Here is a 20,455-nt window from a genome sequence, read left to right on the forward strand (position 1 = left end):
GTCATCGATTAGGGGCACCGCGATGACCGTCTTCCTCTTGGCCTCCCGGCGCTGATAGAGGAAACCTTCCTTTTTCTGCTCCTCCGGGCAGAGCTGTAACAATTCGGACGCCCTGGCGATCATGGCGTGGAATGAGCCAATCTCGTCGGGCGGCGAGGCCCGGGAGACCCGTTCCGTCGTCATCGCCCTCAGAACCCGATCGCCCTCAGAACCCGTCGTCGAGCCCAACGCACCGTCATCTCCCGACTCGTGGGAGGATGAGGAGGGAACTGTAGGCCTCACGGGGGCGAGCGGAGGAGAGGGTTGGGTCCTCCGTCGTTTGTTCTGAGGACTTCCCGACGGGCCAGGTTGCGGGTCCTCCGGCCTGGGCAGTGGGAATCTCGTCCTTATCTCAAAGCATAAGGACTGGATGGCAGACAAATTGGCCGCCGAGCCATCCTGAGGCCTAGGATCCGGCCGCGCCGGAACGGAAGGCCGCTCTTCCTCACCATCGTCGTCTTCCTCTGTTATCTCCCGAGGATCTTCCTGACGGGATCGAACCTTCTCGAATTGGACTTCGAGGTTCCTCACGGCCTCGGTCAGTTCCTCCTCTGAGGCAGACTCCGAGCTCGAGGAGGGCACCGTGCCCCCCCCCCCCCCCTCGCTTCTTCCATCATGGCGGCCACGACGATGGGCTGAAAAGAGGATTCCCTCCTTGGCGGCAGGGAAACTCTAGTCCCAGAGGCAGTCTCCGCTGGCGGTGTGTCTGCTGGCTTGGCCAGAGTCGCCTCGATAGAGACCTTCGCCTGCTGGGTAGGGGCCTTCACCACCTTAGGTGCGTCCCGGGCCTTCTCCTTCGGGGGAGGGGCGACGCCTCGCTCCCCCTCTTCCGAGATCGGACGGGGCTTCTCCCGAAGCTTACCCGGGGTTTCGGACTTTCTCTTCCCCGAACCGGAGCGTTGGCTCGTGGTTGACGGTGCCGGGGAAGGTGCGCCCTGCCTGGCGACCGAAGAGCCCGACCTTTCGGCGCTCCCGGAGCCAGCGGACTCGGAGCGCTTGGCCTGGTGTTGGGCCCCCGTCGCTGGGGCGCCCGCACAGGACTTACAAGCCCGCTCGGACCCTTTCTTCTTCTTATCACCCGTCGAGCCCTTCTCCAACCAGCTTGCGAGATGGGATCGACGGTCCCTCATGGTCCGCTCCAACAAGTTCTTGCAGAACTGGCAGTCCTTCTCTACATGAGTCTTGTCCCCATGAAGACAGTAGAGGCATCGCGAATGTTCGTCTTCCTTAAACACATTCTGCAGCCCGCATCCAGGGCAGCTGCGAAACAGCTTGGGTCCGGGCGACGAACTCGCGTCCTGGGCCATCTCGAAGTAGGCCGCAAATCTTCTGGAATCCTCCAAGAAGTTGATAATCTTCACCCTTGAGGTGCGTAGGAAAATCCTGCAACGGGTAGCCGTTAACGGGAGTAGAAACGGTGGAGCTCGAGGCTCGATTAACCGAAAAAATGTGAAAGAAATCACCTGAAAAAGCGCGAAACACGCAGTAAAAGCTCGAGAGCTAAGCACGAGGACTCCCAACACTTGAACGTGCGGTAAAAATCTGAAGATGGCTGCCAGAGGCGGGGCTTAAGTAGAGGGCAGTCATTGCCTGTGGTCAGTATGACGCAGAGATCAGTGATTGGTTACTACTACGAAAGACAGATCAGAAACGAAACGAAACTGATACTGATTTTTTCTTTACCGAGGATTCCCAGCCTGACTGGGAATATTCATGAGCATGTGAATCCATGCCAGACCCCATGCTGGAGAAGAGTATATACCACCAGAGGATGCCCGGGGAAAGCAACTAAGATCTGGCAGAAATGGGCAGACACCTAGAGACGCAGAGAAACCGTGCATAAGATTCAATGGATTGCTGAGACCCACATGAACTATCCGTATAATGGAAAACCACAGACTTAATATATAAGCAGCCTCTAAAATGGAGATGAAAGGGTCGTGCACCGAGAATGCTTGTATGCCTGTATGTTTTGAATGTATAGATTAGGGATTGTTTGTATATTGTAAAATCAATAAAATGTTATTTAAAAAAAACGTCTATGCCTTAATACAGAACTGGATGGCTCTAAATAGTCTGTGCCTTAACGATGAGAAGACAGATTCTCATTGTGGGCTCCCAATTCAAAATAGGTACCCTCCACCCAGACTACGCCGCCATAAACCTTGATGGCACAATGATCCCCGTCTCAAAGCAAGTAAAAACCCTTGGAGTGTTTCTGGACGCCAACCCATCAATGACTAAACATATCAAAACACTACCTCCTCATCGTCCTACACTGCCAAACTAATAGCACTAAGCCGCCAATTCCTGACCCCAACCAACTGCATCACATTGGCTAGAGCGCTGATATTATCCAAACTGGACTATTGTAATGCATTAGTTCTCAGGACCACCGCTAGCAATCTCAAACTCCAATTAATTCAAAACAAGGCTTTACGGGCTGCACTAGGAATGAAAACATCTGGTTTTGGAAATGTGATCAGAAGAGATGCTCATTGGCTTCCCATCAAAGCCAGAATACTCTTCAAAACTCTATGCATCACATTAAAATGCCACCACAACAAAGCGCCCAAAGCCATCGCCAAAAAAGAAGCTACCAGATCCCTAAGATCCAATAACCAACTCCTACTAGATTTGCCCCATTTCAACAACACCAAAGCAGGAGGAAGTAGCTTCCAATATCTAGCTCCGAAACATTGGAACACCATCCCGCTCAGTATCAAAAAAGAGGAAACCCTACCTGGCTTAAAAAAAAACGGTTCAAAACCTGGCCATTTAAGCAATACTGACATATCCGATGCCATACTTACTGTACATAACTTCCTTATTGATACTGTAAATAACATATGCCTTGTTGTAAAGTGCATCTATAAATAAAACTGCATAAGTCTACTTGCTTTTAACAAACTGTCTGGAACCTCGCTGTGATACCTCAGGGTCTGGCCGTGTAATAAGTGTAATAAATAAACAGAGTCCAAGGGCAGCAAACGCAGTCCAAGTTGCATGAGGAGCAATCAGTGAGAACTGGGGAGCAGGTGCAAGTGGATCTAGGTCACCTGGCGCCTTGCCAGTCAGAAAAACGGAACATAACCAAAGGAGAGTTCATTCGAGCACGAGAAACTGCAAAGACAACAATGTATTTCTTCAAGAGTTCAAAATACTCAAAAGGAGGTACAAACAGAGTTCATACCAACAAATATATTCAAGAAGCATATGTCATAAATAACAAGAGAACAAACGATACACCTAGTCAAAGGAAACAAATAATGGGCATGTATAAAGTACGCGACAAAACTACATTTTGTGACATAACTATGAAATCAGGAAACCCCTTGCAAAAAAACTGCTATCTTTTAAAACTCGATCAACATCAGGAAAAAGATATTGATGCCCAACCAAAAATCATTTTCAGAAAAGCAAAAACATTAAAAATGAAATTGAGTCCTTCATTACTCCCTAAGCCACCACCCACAGTCACTGAAATATGGGTACCATCAACAACATCAGGCTTCAGTAAATGTGGCATGTGTAGGATGTGTAAATGTGCACATTATGGTTTAAAGTAAAACCAAAAAACCCTTGAAAACCCTTGAAATTCGCCAGTTATGGTAGGCTAAGCCACCATACCTGCCCGCACCACTGTGCACTGCTAACACTAATGCCCAGGACATGAAAGATGGAATCACAAATGTTATTGATGACATCACTGACGATATCACATGTGCAGCCCCTTTGTTTTTGTTCACTGCTAAGAAGTTTAAACACCTTGCGGAGAATACCACTTGACAATATGCTTGTGCACAGCACAGTAAGGTGTCCCAGAATGCGTAAACACTTAACAGTAAGATGTTTGCCTCGTGGACAATGTGGAAACAGATTTTATATTGTTGTAGGAACATCCATCTGCAACAGTCGCCTTGCACAGCGCCAACACGTATTGGTAGTCAGCCATTAACAATGCAGTACACATTACATACTTTTAGGGCTGTACCGAACTTCGGCTTCGAGTCCCTATTCTGCCGAAGTTCGGCTGAAATACAGCTATCCGGCTTCGGCAGAATAGTTTCTGTTTAGGGACTCGAAGCCGAAGTCCACTTTCTATGATTAGCTGCCCTCTCCCTGTTTGGGAGATGACAGCCAATCATAGAATGTTTGACAGTGTTCAGGCTGCAGAAGCCAAACAAGCTGTTTGCCTATTGGCTTCTGCAGTCTGACCACAGAGGAACCAGCCTAACGTGTTGAAATAGGAAGCGAGGGAAGGGAACAGTTCTTCCCGTCCCTCACTTCCTATGCCAGCACCCGGACCCAATCACCAGGTAAGTGACGCCCCCCCCCCCCATACCCCCTCATCACGGTGAGGCCGCGGGGCCTCAGGGAACCCCCGCGGCCTCACCGCAATAATGTTCTGTTTGTCGGGCCACCGGTGCAAAGCCGGTGGCCCGACGTTTATTTTGCATTGGGGGGCCGCTCCTACAGGAGCGGCCCCCCCAGACTCATGAGGCCGCCGGGGCACTTTGCCGACCCCGGCGGCCTCGGTGCCCCCCATCCCCCTCACCACGGTGAGGCCGCGGGGCCTCAGGGAACCCCCGCGGCCTCACCGCAATAATGTTTTGTTTGTCGGGCCACCGGTGCAAAGCCGGTGGCCCGACGTTTATTTTGCATTGAGGGGCCGCTCCTACAGGAGCGGCCCCCCCAGACTCATGAGGCCGCCGGGGCACTTTGCCGACCCCGGCGGCCTCGGTGCCCCCCATCCCCCTCACCACGGTGAGGCCGCGGGGCTTCAGGGAACCCCCGCGGCCTCACCGCAATAATGTTTTGTTTGTCGGGCCACCGGTGCAAAGCCGGTGGCCCGACGTTTATTTTGCATTGGGGGGCCGCTCCTACAGGAGCGGCCCCCCCAGACTCATGAGGCCGCCGGGGCACTTTGCCGACCCCGGCGGCCTCGCTGTGAAATGTGCCTCACCCCTTGAGCACGGTGAGGCCGCGGGGCCACAGGGAACCCCCGCGGCCTCACCGCAATAATGTTGTGTTTGTCGGGCCACCGGGCCAAAGCCGGTGGCCCGAGATTGTATTGCATAGGGGGGCCTAAAAAAAAAATACTATTCGGCTCACTATTCGGCTCCGGCCGAATAGTTGACAAACTATTCGGTATCCGGCCGAATACTAAATATGCTATTCGGTACAGCCCTACATACTTTTAACAAAAGTTTTAGGTATGTGAAAATGACATCAGCTAAGGCCATCCCTCCTTCCCTCCTTCCCAAGAAACAGCAGCACTACTGTAATGAAGGAGCATGACAAACATTGCCCCAGCCTTATAAATAACAAACGCACAATATTTTAGCACCGGCCTCCCACCCCCCCATATAACCGTTTGATGCGCCTTTCCTCATTGCCGTTCGCAAAAGGTCTTATTAGCTGTCATACCAAAAAAACAAACCCATCCGTTAGTAAAGTAAATGTTGCGTTAAAAATACCTTTCGCAATGTAAATGTATTAAAAGAAAAATTGCATTCACTCCATGTACTTCAGCAAAGGGTATAGACCCTATAAGATTTAACAGTATTAATATAGATGCGCCCAGTGTAATGTATACTACGGAAAAATAGGATTTCTGGTTATAATCTGTTTATACTACGGAAAAAAAGGATTTTGTTTTGTAATCCGGCCCGCCAGACAAAACAAACTCCTTTTTCAAGATTGCCATCATCGAAAGGAAAGGCGGTTGTGGCATACATGGGCGTCTTCATTTTCCATGGCAGCAAGCTAAAAGCAAAATTACGTGGCGAGATGCCGAACCTGTGCATAAACATACAGCGATTACAAAGCAAAATACTAAATGGCCACCATAGAAAGGGAAAGCAGTTGTTACATACATTGCCCCTCTTCGCTTTCCATGACAACCTCCAAAAAGCAACAGTACGTGCCGTGTGGCAGAACCTGTAAATAAACATACAGCGACGTATAATGTGGTCCTTACATATTGAAATAATAAATGAGATTTAAGAATTTGTAAAGTACTTTTATTTAACAAACAACTGCCAGAGACCAACGGACTAATCCCATTTCCAATTAAATTGTAACAATGGGTCTAAGGGCAACATTGATAATGTTTATGGTGAGACACACACTCTCCTTTTCGCATACACAAAGTATGCATTTCTGTGAAAGCAACCGCTTTCTTTGCACATGTATTTGCAATACGGCGCCATGACCGTTGCCTTACACCATCATAGTTACGTCACTCCTAATTGCGAGTTCAGCGTAGGGACAGATGGGGCCAGGCCTGTCATCCCATAACATTATAATTGACAGGCAGCGGTCACAAGCAGTTGCATCTGGCGTGGAAAGAAGCCATCACTTGGCAATTGGAAACCATGGCACGCACAGTACGGCAATGTGTAGCTAGGCAGAAAACGTAAGAGAAAATCTGTGTCAATAACCAACCTTTAGAAAAATATTTCAAAAACAGACAAACATTGGGGAAAGTAGTACACAAATGAAGTGGACAAACATGACATTTTAAGTAATTATTGGCGTTGACCATGGGTACATATAGTGCAAGCCTACAAAAGCTGCGAAACAGCAGTCGCCGTAAGGGTTAAAGAAACGTCGACTACACAGTGAGAGGGTAATTAAGTTATGAAGCCAACATGAATGGGCAGGTAAGAAAAAAGTACATGTCTTAATGTTAGACAAGACCAAAAAAACGTGCAAACTGATAGACAAAACTCTATTTGGGCAAGCATAACATTTGAAAGAAGAAGAAATAACGGTCAACAATTGAGACTCTACTCATAGCCTTCAAAGCCCAACAATGTGCACTCTGAGTGAAAAATATAACTGCGTAAAAAAATAACACTTCAGTTACATTGTCACAATTAGTGTTGGGTAATAAAAAATTAAAACTGTGTACAGTCGTCAAAATTAAAGTTACATGATCTTCACAGCCTCCATTGTATTTCGCAAAGTCAGACAGCAATGTGTTTGCAGCAAAGAATCTTTGTGAACTAATATTTCATGTTTCTTACAAACTATTTTAAAACTTATATGTTTTTCCACGCTCTCATTCCTTGCGTAGCTTTTGAAGTTTCCCTTTCGCTCAAGGTCAAAAAACAATAGCCCCTTATGGATTGACGTGGATGCCTGGGCCTACTGAGCTCGCAACAAAAAAAGCAAATGAACCGACCTTCACTCAGAAGGCAAATAAAATCTCAATTTGCAACAACATATGACAATCCAATCATGAGAACCGCTACTCCCATACGCCTCCAGAACCACTGTTTCCAACAAACACTCCAGGTGGCGGGCTCAGAATTCAAAATGTAGGACGCCAGTCCGACTTCAATATTAATCTGAAAACATTGTAACTTAGATGCAGGCATTGGGTGCCGCACATTGAGCAACAACTTTAACGTATGAATCTGGTAGCGAGAAAATGCCACTTTTTGAGTTTGCGCTGCCACTTTCCATCCCAAGCTAATTAAAGCTCACATTCGGAAACAGTAATTCATAAGTATAATAAGTCCATAGGTGTCTTGTTTTGGATGAGTTACCGGCGATGTCCGTGTACACCAAAATAAGAACGTAAGATTGTGGGGGCAGCAAAGAAATGTGACACACATCACGCTGTTCCACAACCAATCAGTGAAAACGCCACATGTCAGCAGACATGACGCTACAGATTAGCCAATCGATTTCTTGTCCGCGGAGCAAACAGGGAAGTGTGACCGAGGAGCGGACATAGATATCACTACATTTTTCTGACCTACTTTTTGATCGTTTTAAAAAGGAAACTACTGGACGGATTTTCACAAAATTTACAAAAGCACGCTTTCAGGACCAAGCCGCTGCCCCTGCCGCAATTTTGGGGAAAATCCGTCTAGCGGATTTGCCTGTAGGCGTGCACAAATTTTTTCCCCCATTCAGTCTATGGAAAAAAAAAAGATGTTTTGGGACCCCCTCCCTGCCCCCCCCCCCCCCTGCCTGATTCATGGTCCATTACGATGCAGGGTGTACGCTGGGGGGCGGGGGTTAGTGGGGGCGCGCAAGACGGGCTGGCTGCCTTCTCAAAGCTGAATCCAGATTCCTAAATATAAAAGTGTTTTTATTGTGCGGCACATCACTTACCAGTGAAAAAAGAAAAAAAAAAAAAAACACAAGAGTCCTTGTCTGGACTATGACGCCTCTAAAATCCTTAACAGAATGGAGTGGCTCGGAAGGAGCACACGTCAAAAACTTTAAAACCAAGTTAAGGTCCCAAGTTGGTATTTGGAATGGTGTATGAGGAAATTTGTGAGTCCTTTAAGAAATTGAATTATTAAATGGTATTTTAAAGTAGGATGCCTCTTCTGAGGTTCACTTGAATATGGAAAGCGCTGGGAGATAACCCTTGATTGTTCCAATCTGGAGCCCCAGATTTGCCAAATGTAGTAGAAAAGATAACACTGTAGGCGTATCGTATTGATAAGGGTCAACATCCTTTTCCTTACACCAGCTGCAGAACTTGTTCCAACAGCAGCAGTAGAAGGATTTTGTTGCTAGCCTTCTGGCCGAAAGCAAAGTCGTCATTACGTCATCCGGGAGGTCCCAACCCTTGTACCTCAGCATCTCAGACACCATGCCATGAAAGCAGAGTGTCTTGACCTCTGGATGGAGAACCCGACCCTCCTCTCACGAAAAAAGGTCCCCTCTCTTTGTGGAAGAGATTTTGGAGGGCAGATTAACATGTCCAAAAGGTCCGGGTACCACATCCTCCTGGCCCAATACAGGCCATTAGGATCATGGATTTGCCAAACTTTCTCAACCTCCTGATCACGTGAGGAAGGACAGTGACTGGAGAAAATGCATACAGGAGTGCAAACTCCCAGTCCACTATAAACAAGTCCCCTCGATCTCCTCTTGGAGGAAATTTCCTGGAGCAAAACAGTTTGCCCTTCTGGTTGGCAATGGTTGCGAACTGATCCACTTGAGGGGTGCGCCAAAGGGTGAAGATCTCTTGAAGTACTTCCCGAGCTAGTTCCCACTCGTGGGAGACTGTGCTCTGCCTGCTCAGAGCATCCGCCGCAGTGTTCTCCCCTCCGGCTAGGTGAACTGCCGATAGAGACTTCTTAAATTGCCCAGATCCAGAGCTGCATTGCGTCTCTGCACAGTGGTAGTTAACCTACACCCAGCCCTCCAGATAAGGTGCGTACTAGGCCTTTTTATGCATGAAAATACAACAGCTTTATTATTTTCATGTGTACGTTTACACATATGTTTAGAGCAGAGGGCAGTGCAAAGGTCAGGTTACAGGACACAAACCAGAACGCTTCTTTTGATTTTTATCTAAATGGATGTAATTGCAAGCCATGGATAAAAGCCTCAAACATAATGCATTTCTCTGAAGCCTTTCAACACTGTGTTGGTGCTCATGGAGCAAAGGCGCAAAACAGAAGCACTGTGCATATTTATTTTCCAAGCACTGTATAATAAGATGGAAAACTAAGTTGCAATTGAGAATTAACATTTGTAACAAATTATGCTTTTGTTTTCCAGTGAAAGCAATCCAGTATTGCACAATTGTATTTTTCAGAGTTCCCGTACTGTGTGCTTAATCATGTAGAGGCAGATCATTTTTTGCAATTATAATTTACACTAAAAACAGTGTGTAAAATGATGAGTATGCACGGTCTAGTTTACATCCATTCAACCTTGCAGTCAATGGGGTACAGGACTATAAATGGTCAGTGGCAGCAGAGCCTTTGCTCAAGGGCGAGTGATTGTCATTACACCAATCACAGGTGTTTGAGCCTCTCAACGACTACAATTAGAACATCCAAAACCTGACTGTCCAGGAAGTGCAAGAGCTGTTCAAAAACAAAAAGGATTGAAATAGAAAGTCAGCAAAACCTGTCCCCGTGATAACCCAGATAGGTTTTTAACTTTATGTAGCGCTTCATACATGGTTCGTCCAACATCTAGACACTGTGATTATTATACCTCAGTCAATACTCAGTTAACCGACCTCTGAAGGATGTAAGCCAATAAAATAGCTCAGCTGGTTGAGCATGCACTGCTACGATCTGTAGGTTGCAGGTTCGAATCCCGGCAAAGCCAACTCAGCCGTTAATCCTTTCGAGGTCGACAAAGGAGTACCGACCGGTTTGGTGAGAATGTGATAAATATGTTCTATGTACCACGCTTTGCCAAAAAACGGAACTGAAGCCAACAGTCGATGCGTGTGGTATATGTACTTTGCGGTGACATCAGCTGAGATGGAAGCGCTGTAGGGACATCGAGTCGACCGTCGACGCACAGCGCCCTCGGTTTGCTAAAGCAGGAAACGAAGATATCATAAGATGAGGAATACATGGAAGGACACAATCCATTTGAAAAGTGAAATACAATTGAAGCAAAAAGAAAAATGGGAAAGAGAAACAATTGAATCAAAAAGAAAAATGGCAAAGAGAAAGGTGATGCATGGTGAAGGCTTCCACGATGGCACTGAGGAAGAGCATAATTCATTAACAGGCAATATTTGGTATGATGAAATGATGCGTGTGGGAAGAGAGTAAATGGCACGTGCTACTTGTGCTCTCACATTCCACACGTAGTTGGAGTATCCAAGCTTTTCTTGCCCAAAGCTGCGTCTCATGAGGAAGCTGGATGCCTAATGCACCGGTCTCTCTGTAGAACTTAAGTTTATTCCAGGGAAAAAAGTAGCTGTTCACTGGGTGGATGAAGGAGAAAATGTGTATGAGGCAAAATTGTAAATTTAACACAAATCCTTCAAAATGTGGAAACTCAGCATAAAGTGGGGGGGGGGTATGTCACTGAGGGTCCTTGCAATGCACAACTAAAGGTCAAAGTGTCGCCCGGTGTCACACAATGGCACTGCGGAGGATAGAGGGAGCAGTATACTAACAAATGGGAGGGGGGGGGAATAGTGCAGTGTCGTGCTGAAGGACTGGCGAGCTATTCTGTTCAATGACAGCTGCCGAGCAATGCAACCAGTTGACATAAGGCACTTTACACGATTCCCTTTGTGTTTCAGATCAAGTGGGTCAATTTTCCTGGGGACTAATCGGGGATGTGCCAAGATGGTGAAGAATGCAGCGCAGACGTGGGGAACAATAGCTATTAGGGATTTTTAGTGGTCCTGCGGGTCCAAAGCATATGCCCAGCTCCCGTCTGAGTGGAGTGGAGTGGAGTGTGCGCTCTTGTCACCTTGCAGAGCCCTGCACTAGTGGTGCCTAGAAATAGCACTGCCATGAAGACTGCACTGCAGGGGAATATGGCACATCAAGATGAGCATAAAAAATAAATAAACAATTAAAGAGAAGGAAAAACGACTTCACTAGAAAGAGCATGGATAACCTGGCTGCTATCCCGGGTGAGTACAGCTGCTTCTCTACTGCTACTACCTTTTTCCACTTTGTTGTTGCTTTCAGGAGTGCAGGCTGTATCAAATTCAAAGTGGTTGCAGCTAACCCGTTACAAGCTATTGCAGCTGCCTAACAGCAAAAGGGTTAAATGAGATCAAAGAAGAGATGAGGGCTTTGTGCTTGGTGGCCCTTCAAAATAGATTTCTTTTGGACCTTCTGACAGCCATGGAAGGAGGTGCCTGTGCAAAGCTGGAGACAAACTGCTGCACCGCAATACACGACGGTGATACCTCTAATGGAATGTACACTCCAGGGAAGGATGACGAGCAAGGTTATTAGAGTGCAAGCAAAAGACTGGCTGGACAGAGTATTTGCATGGGTACACACCTGGCTTTCTCGATTGTTTCGAGTGACTGTCCCCATGTGAATGCTCATTCTGATCACCTTCTGCGATTAAGAAAGTATATTTTAACACGCAAAAAGCACATGTGATGCTACCGTTGAGACAAAAATAGCCATGAAATGAAGAGCAGGAAGAAAATAATGGGGAAAGTCAGGGGGAGGATCCTGATGGATGGGTTTTTACACAACCTGCCGATGTTGAAAATTATAAGGAATACTGGATCCAATGCCTAAAGGATGGGACAGGGTGTGTATGGGTTGGGGAAGAGCTGAACGGCTGGGAGGAGACATGACACGGTTGGAGAAAATATGGATACATAAATGAGGAGGTTGCTTGAAAGGAACGAGAGGTACAACAAGACTATTAATAAAAGGGGGAAATTATGTAATAAAAATGCGCAAGTTGAGTGCAGTATGAAAGTTGAGTGCAGTATGATGGAACGCACTTATCTGCGAGAATAGCGCTGTAAAAGGAGCAGGGGGGCTCTTTCTGGTGCTATTGAAATGAAAATGATTAATAAAACGAATCCATAAATACAGAGGGACAGGTAAACATAATCAAAATTAGTGGTAGAATGAAATGTGGTAAATAGAACTTAAAGGCTTGTTTTTTTCCAAAAACGTGCATTAGTATTTTAGGTGCGACAAAGGCCACTGTGGCTGAAAATTTGGTGCAGAGTCTGCGATCCCAGGTCAGTGCTGAGAGAAGTACCTAGTGGTTATTTTCAACGTCCCAGATTAGAGCTCACAGGTCCCGCCAACGAATAAATGAAGCATGAACATTTTACAATTCAAAATCTCGTCCTTGGGATTACCTCCCTGTTGCCAAGGACGAGATACCTCGTCCTTGGCAGTTAAGGGGTTAATGAAAGAAAACGTTAGAAGGCATTGAATGGTGACATACCGAAATCACCAAACAAGGCCTTGGCACGGGGGGCGTGGCAAGAAATATATAGATCGTGACAGGGGTAGCGGGGCTGTCCCGCGCTCCCCATGAAAAATAAAGGTTTTGGGGGTGTCCCCAGCATGTTCCATGTAATAATGGCCCCAACAAAAAAAAACAGCAATTTTTCGGCGATTTTTTTGCATGGCAATATTTTTGAGGGGACATTATTACATGGAACCGGGCAACCATCCAGATGCTTAGACAGGGAGGGCTACCCATTGCACGCAAAACTGACCAGAGTTTCCTTTGGGTTAGCCATTGAGTTAGAAATTGCGAGACCAGAAGAAAAAAACAAAATGTGAGGCCTGGTCAACTGCGAGATCTTCTCAGAAGCTGAATGGAGTGGGAACAACAGAAAGTGGAGTCTCCTACTCGTATTCGGATGTAAACCAGGTGGCCAAAGATCTTAGATGAGCGCTCAGGAGTGCTATGTATTGGCAGGGATGATAAAGTAGCTCTCAACCAACCGGAGGGTATTAAGGCCCTGCAACAGCTTTAAACGTCATTAATAGTAATGGAGGCCCTCTTTAAAACAGGCATATTATCAGGTTCAGAGGTACAGGGCTCCCCCACAATGCATTCCCCATCTTACGGAGAGTAAACACCAGAAAAAAAAAAAAAAAACAAAAGTAATTTTTTTTTTTTTTTTTTTTAAACACATGCTGAAATTGATAGTGGATCCCAAGTTAAAGCACCCGCTGCCAACTTGATGGAGTTTCTTCTTGCATAATTGCTGACCCATGCCTCACCGAGTAGTTTGTTTCAATGTTAAGAGCCCTCAGTAGCCACCAGTCACAGAACAAAGAGAGTGAACACGTGATTCTGCGGCTATCAAATCCCCCAGGCTGGTCGGCAGCTCCACCTGGCACTTGGTGCACACAGTATTTTACATACCCTTCTTTGCTCTGTAATTAACTAGCTATCTTGATAGCTGAACCTAATCTAAAAGATATTTTTTTTTTACCTGCGCACAAGAACGATTGTTCTCAACTGGTTTGTCGTTTTGAAAACGTGTTTTTGCCAAAGCTAAGAACCAATAGATCCTATTAGATCTATCAGCTGCTGGAGTGAGCTGAATTAACACTCTTAGCAGAGATGTAGAGCTATTTTGATGGCGAGAGGGGCAGAGGGGAAGAGCGCGGGAAGGGCAGAGGGGCAGAGCGGCCATGTGCAAGAGCAAGAGGGTCAAACAAGACCAGGTCACATTCTTCATCAAATATAGAAGTCATGGAGTGGAAAAATGGAGGTGAATAGACAGAGCCCTTCAGTGCTGACTTTGGTGTACCCGGGTCGACGAACCCTCTTCTCTGAAGAATCGTGTCTACGCGGTTATCTTTTTTTATCGTGGGAGGACGACGAATGGTGCGACCCACTTCGAGAATGCAAGTGTTTTTCCTCCTCCTTCCGATGTCTGTGCTTTACGGACATGGGGCTTCGGTCCCGGGGCCTGATGACAGAGCGGGCCAGGGACATCGGCAGAGCCCGCCCGAGTGCCAATATAGCCGACTGTTGCCTGATGGCCTTTGTATTCATTTGCAGCCAAGAACAGCACTGCTCGACGTCATGTTTCTTCACGAGACACCACACACATATCCTGGTTGGGTCAGTGATGGACATAGTCGAGCCTCAGTCCTGACAACGCTTGAAACCAGAGACTTTAAGGCCCAACACATTAGCAAGAGAATCTTTTCATTTGATGCCGAAGAGAATCGTTCTGAATACAGCAAACAGCATGCTGAGCGTGGGTAAAAAAGGAATGGAGGTATAGGGGCTGCAAGGGTGCAGCAGGAGGAGGCCGACACAGGTGGCATGGTGGTTGTCAACTTTTATTTGAGATAAAATCAAAGAGAAAAACTGTCTTTCGCTATATCTCTGAGGGGGTTTCCCTACCACAACTAAACTACTAATAGGTCAGTCAGGATGTCTTGTAACTAAAACAGTCTAACGTCCTTTGTCAAAATGTCTACAGCTCTGTCACTTACACTTGTAAATAAACAGTTGTGCCAATGTTCTTGGTCAAGGAGAATGACTACCTCCTCCTGGACTGGGTGGCACAGTTCTGTTGCAAATTCTTTACCAGAGGGAGGGACTCCCTCCCTTCCTCTGGTTTTGGTACTTCACAAATAAACAAAAGGGTAGTAGATTCTCCAACATTCTACGTCAGAATGTTCAATATGTTGTATCCCAAGGGGAAGGACTCCCTTACCCTGGGACCACCAATTTGATCCTTCTTGTGAGTTCAATAACCAGGAGAATGACTCCTTACTCCTGGTCCTCCTCAGGCTTGATCTTACACAACACCAGGGGGAATATCCGCTCCCCCCACTCTTTCTCAGGCTTTATTTCACAGTTCACAACACCATGTCTCCTTCCCCTGGCTTTTCATACACTTTGGTTTTGGGGCAGCTTGGTTCACTCTCCTGCCAAGCCAGGCAACAAGGAAACACCACTCTCCCTGGTTTTATATGAGGGTCCCAGACCCGTATTGCTCTTCTATAGGGCACAGACAAGACTTTACTTTCTATCCAGCCAAGTACCCCCACAAAGAAGCAGTATCCCGTGGTTTCAACAAACAATTGCTACGCTGTAATTTACTTTGTGGGCGTTTCTCCAAAATACTTTATGTATAGGCATTTGTAGGGTAAGTGGTAAAAAAGGGGGAGGGGAAGTGGTTTAGAGTGAGGGGGGGGGGGTAGTGAACAGGAATGGGGGACCCCTCTCCAAAAAGAAACAAATGTGAAGTAAAAAATGTTTTTTTTTTTTAATTAAAAAAATGTAAAATACTACAAAGGTTATTTAATTTGTTGAAATGACATGGAACCAAAGAAGCGGTTCAAGTGCTTTACATCTAGTGGCTTTGTCGGTGGCACTGGGGAGGAAGATCTCTTGGGAGGCTGTTCTTTAATGGTCCAATTACCCTACTGAGTTCCCAGTTAATCGAACTTCTAAAGGGGACAGGTCGCTGGTTCTTGGTCTGTGACATCCTTTGTCTTTGTTCTTCCCGCAGCAGCTCTGCGGGTTCTTCTGGTCTCAAATGGTATCGGCACTGTTCCCAGTCCGGACGGACCAGCTCCGAGGCCATGCCACTGTGGTCTCGCTTCTTCCCTCCACACAAGCCCGCTCTCAGTCGGGCTCCTCAGGACTCCCTTGTTTGCTCAGCGGCATCCCTTGTATCACAGATCGTCTTCCACATGGTCCGTCATCTTGGCTAGTTTGAATCTCCCGGGCTGTACATCTGCGGCGTCAGACAGTTACATACTGTGTCCCTCCACTCTCAGAATTACAACTCTCCGCATATCCCAGCTTCTCCACTCTCCGTGGCTCACTAGCTGGGTTCTCCGTCTCGTCCTACAATTTTTCTGCTCTACTGAACCTTGACACGCAAGACTAGACCGTAACTTCCAGTTACGAGGCCCATTCTTCAAACCTACTGGCCTCCTCCTCGTCTCAATACAAATCCTACAGGTCTCTCTGGAGTAAGCCCGTCCTTGTACTTTCCTGGCCGGTCATCTTCATGACTCTGTGTCCCTTCTTCGTGCCAGTATTTCCAAAAGGAATGGAACCAACAGTACAGTAGCACAGAGATGCTAAAGACAGTACTATAAGAGGAGGATAGCGGTGAGTATGGGTTAGGTAGAACAGCGTTACTCTGTTATGTCCCAGATGGCCCTCCTTATCGCCAGAGGGGGAAGTCTCTCCCCATTAGATCCTCCTGCTGTGTACCACCCCCAGGCGGACTATCGGGTAGCAGCCTCGCCTCCCTGGTCTCATGGGAAGGGGCTCCCCATCTGGGAGAAGTGACTAACTACAGATTGGTCACAGAGCATAGTGACACTACAGACGCAACATCCAGAGGAGTGGTGCGTCCAAGTCAAGATGTGCCGACGCCGATCCGCACTACACCCCGTGTCGAAATTTTTCCAAGCAGCTTACACTGGAAGGGCTATCTATCAGATGAGCAATATGCGGGTGTATGCCATCCATTGAAAGTCTCCTTTATGAAAAATGGACCGAGGAAGACACAAAGGTTGAAATGTGTGAATTCTCCAAGCTACACAACACCAATTCGGAGTGAAAGGTGCAGACTTGTTTAAATAGATTACTAATTTGGATTCACCCAATTACAATGCAGAGGTCCGGCTTATGAAAGAAACCTTTGCAAAGCACCCAAATTCAGGGATTTCACCACAATTTTTGGGCGATGGCAGGGGCGAATAAACCACCAACTCTTTCATTATTACAAGAAGACTAGAAGCATTGGCTGAAGAAGGGGTCTGTAACCTTTGGCTCTCCTGATGTTTTGGACTACAACTCCATCGGCCTTAGACTGCATAGTGAAATGGTAAGGAATCATGGGAGTCAGTCTGCAACATCTGGCATGCAGCATATTGCAGAACCCCTGCCCAAAAAAATAAAAAGTGTAAAATAAAATTCAAACACAAAACAAAAAGACGTGCCCAGAGTCACTCACGATTTGGTGTACTTGATGCCACTGCTCTTGCCATCCATGAAGCCATATTTTGTGTCGATCACCTCTTTCGTTTTTCCAGTTTCATCAAAAGCGGATTTCAGCTCAACAGCCACAAACTTGCAGACTAGATGGAAGAAGAGAAGAGGCAGTGAGCACGGGATGTCAAGGCTAAAGAGGTCACAAAATCTCAAATGTCAGTATCAAGATAAGGGAGTCATCGGATCACCCCCAGTACCAATGTCAGAAGAGGAAGAGACATCAAGCCCTAAAAGCATGCCTATCGAGGCAATAAAAGTTATCAGAAGCAAGGAATCAATAACAGGGCAGGGGGGAATTTCATGGGGTCAGTGATTAATGGCAGGACAATGAAATAGTTATTAACACACTATGAACCAAAAGTGGGATACGCATGTCATCAGACGCCATAGGAATCTGTGTCACAACTGGGAGATTGTTCTCAATGGGTCTATGCGAAGACCACACGTATATGATGTAGCAGACAAGGTCAACATGACAACCAGAGAGAAACCAGAGTAAAGTATACACGACTTCTGCACTACTTTCCTTACTGACCATCACAAAAAAATCAAAGATTGTTGGATGAATGACTGGTGGGGGAGGGTGGGCAGAATAATGCTGGTCTCAAACCCATTCCTTTAAACATGCTAATGTGTAAAGGCAGAATTCCATTTTTGAAGTGCTCGCGGATAACCAAGGGCCTCCACTTTTCAATGGATTCTTTGGTTTCGAACTCCATTTTCTTCGCAGCCAGCCTTGATCCAAATCCTGACAGAGAAGCTCTGTTTATGTTCTTCGCCTTAAGCGCGCTCAACACCCTTGAGACCCCGAAGCAGCGGCGCGCTGATCGTGTGGCTAGGCCGGCGCGGCTTTTGGGAAATATGGCTTTGCCTTTTTGGAGCAATTATAATTGGCTGAAGTCCTTTTTGATCAACTGCTCCATTTCACAAAATGGGGGTCGTCTTGGTATACCTCGAGGTCACATGACTACCACGTGTCCCCCTTTGTTTGGCCAGAGGTTGCCTATAGCCCCAGGGCCTGCATGTGCGGGCACTCACACTCCTCTATCCGTCGAGTGCCTGGGGGTGCTTGGAGAGATGGTGCTTGAATGATTGGATGCTGTGCGCCCTCATCTGCACGCAAGGGGCTAAGAGCACATACTCACACCATTGCCTTCCCACTAACCTAATGCACTGCTGGAACACTGCAATTACACTTCTGGTAAGCTTGCCGTCATGCACCGGGATGCTCCACTCTCCCTCTCCAGCAGACTGTGGTGCTCCTGCCCCCTGGTCCAGTGGGGACGGACGGGCACCCATTCCGAGAGGCAGAGCAGAGGTCACAGTATCTCAGGCCCTACCGGCAGCTGCAATAGAAGGAACGTTTCACGGCATCTCTACATAGTCCCCCTGCTAGTCATTGGCCTTCCGATGTCCCGCCTTAACTGGCACTCCCAAATGCAACATGTAGTGTCTGGGTGGCAGCGGTATTTGTGAGGCTCTGCCACAGTGACGCAGCAGTTCAGGAAGGGCTACGAATGCAGCATGTTATAGGACCTTCTTTACTCGTGTGCATTCTCTGGTCGCTTGTGTCCATTTTCTTTGAGTGTGCATTAGTAATGTTTTTAACGCCTACGCTGCTTGCTTTAGGCACTATACGTATCCAGTGCCGCCTACGCTGCTTGCTTTAGGCACTGTACGTATCCAGTGCTGCTTCCCAGTTAGGCGTTCTCGTGTACAAGGTGGCGGTAATGGGAAGATGTACCTAGAGGTGGCATCAGGCCTACAATAACTGCTTGTCCAATTTCCTTTGCAGCATACTAGTCTTAGCTGTTGCCAATGCTCTGACCCTGTACCCATCTGATGCCAGTTGCCAAGCAACTACACAGGCGTGCAGTTTCCCCAAGTCTCCCACATGCACCCATTTCAGGTGCCAGAACATCCAGCGTGAGATACGTGGGTCAGTAATTACAAATCCCAGCAGCACGCAGAATGGGCACAGGTAGTGTGTGCGCTGCCATGCAGAATGGGCACAGGTAGTGTGTGCGCTGAATGGGCACAGGTAGGGTGTGCGCAGAATGGGCACAGGTAGTGCGCGCGCTGCCATGCAGAATGGGCACAGGTAGTGCGTGCGCTGCCATGCAGAATGGGCACAGGTAGTGCGTGCGCTGCCATGCAAAGGAGCAGAGTTAAAATTAGGTCCATCAACGCGGCCGAGATGGGACTTCTGACTCGGCCTCCATCAGGGCCTGGAGGATGGCAAAGCAGAAACGGGCCCTACAAAGACACCTACTAACTGCTGGAGAACTAGGAGACTGGGGAGAAAGGTTGCGAGCGCCTGGCTCAGAGAGGAAAGGGACAGGATTAGGACGGCTGTGGAGGAATACGTTGCCATCTGATCGGTACTCTGCATTGCACGATTGAGGTTTCTAAGACCACCCCCCCCCCCCACTTGAAGAGAAGTGGAAGGCTCAGTCATCGCATAACGTATGGAGCGCTGCAGCAACTCTATAATTAGGTGCGAAATAAGTGCTTCACACCGTGCAGCGAGAAGAGAGCTCTGCAGAGCAGCCAACAGCTTTATCCACGTGACTCGTCGTCAATGGCAACAAGAAGCCTCAGAAAAACACGACACTCCAGCAGTCCTGCCAAAGAGGCAGAATCTCACAGCATTCCGTTCTGAGGGAGAGGGGGGCATAAGAGATCTACCACTCAGTCACCTGGCCAAGACCCGTTTATGCCGCTCTGACTAGATCCAGTCCATCAACCTGCTCTGGTCCAGAATATGGGCTCCTCAACGGGCAACAACATACGACCCCCCCCCCCCCAGGGTCAGCATATGCCTACAAACACCCCCCCCCACCTACATGCATACAGCATGCGTCCACGCTCAGTGTGCCCCCCATGTGCTCGCCATCAAACTGAAGTCCAATATGTACCCGCCAGACTCTGTATAGCCCCCCCCCCCCTCCCTATACAACAAGGAGTTCACCAGGAAAACGGTGCAGCCTGCTCGTTCAGGATAGGGGTCAAAGGCACCAGTGAGCTGCCCAGCGCCAATATACACGCCCCTCTTAGTGCAGGCGACACCACCATAGATCTAGCCAGGAACACATCATGGCAGCAGAGCTTGCCAAGGCGCCTCCATGAAAGCACGTGATCAGTGTGGAGCGCCCGACACCATACAGTCACATTGCTCATAATGAACTAG

At 47.5% G+C, this 20,455-nt stretch overlaps 1 protein-coding gene across 1 annotated transcript in view; it reads right to left on the reverse strand.

The window, feature by feature from the left end:
- The window catches only part of CNPY3 (canopy FGF signaling regulator 3), a 174,569-nt gene that overhangs the window by 126,148 nt on the left and 27,966 nt on the right, over positions 1–20,455 (reverse strand). The window contains exon 2 of the mRNA XM_069608920.1: positions 17,228–17,351. Within this exon, the coding sequence (XP_069465021.1) occupies positions 17,228–17,351 (124 nt within the window). The remainder of the gene's footprint in view (positions 1–17,227; positions 17,352–20,455) is intronic.

The sequence above is a fragment of the Ambystoma mexicanum genome, chromosome 4q (assembly GCF_040938575.1).
Source record: "Ambystoma mexicanum isolate Mex_15411 chromosome 4q, UKY_AmexF1_1, whole genome shotgun sequence".
Lineage (NCBI taxonomy): Eukaryota > Metazoa > Chordata > Amphibia > Caudata > Ambystomatidae > Ambystoma > Ambystoma mexicanum.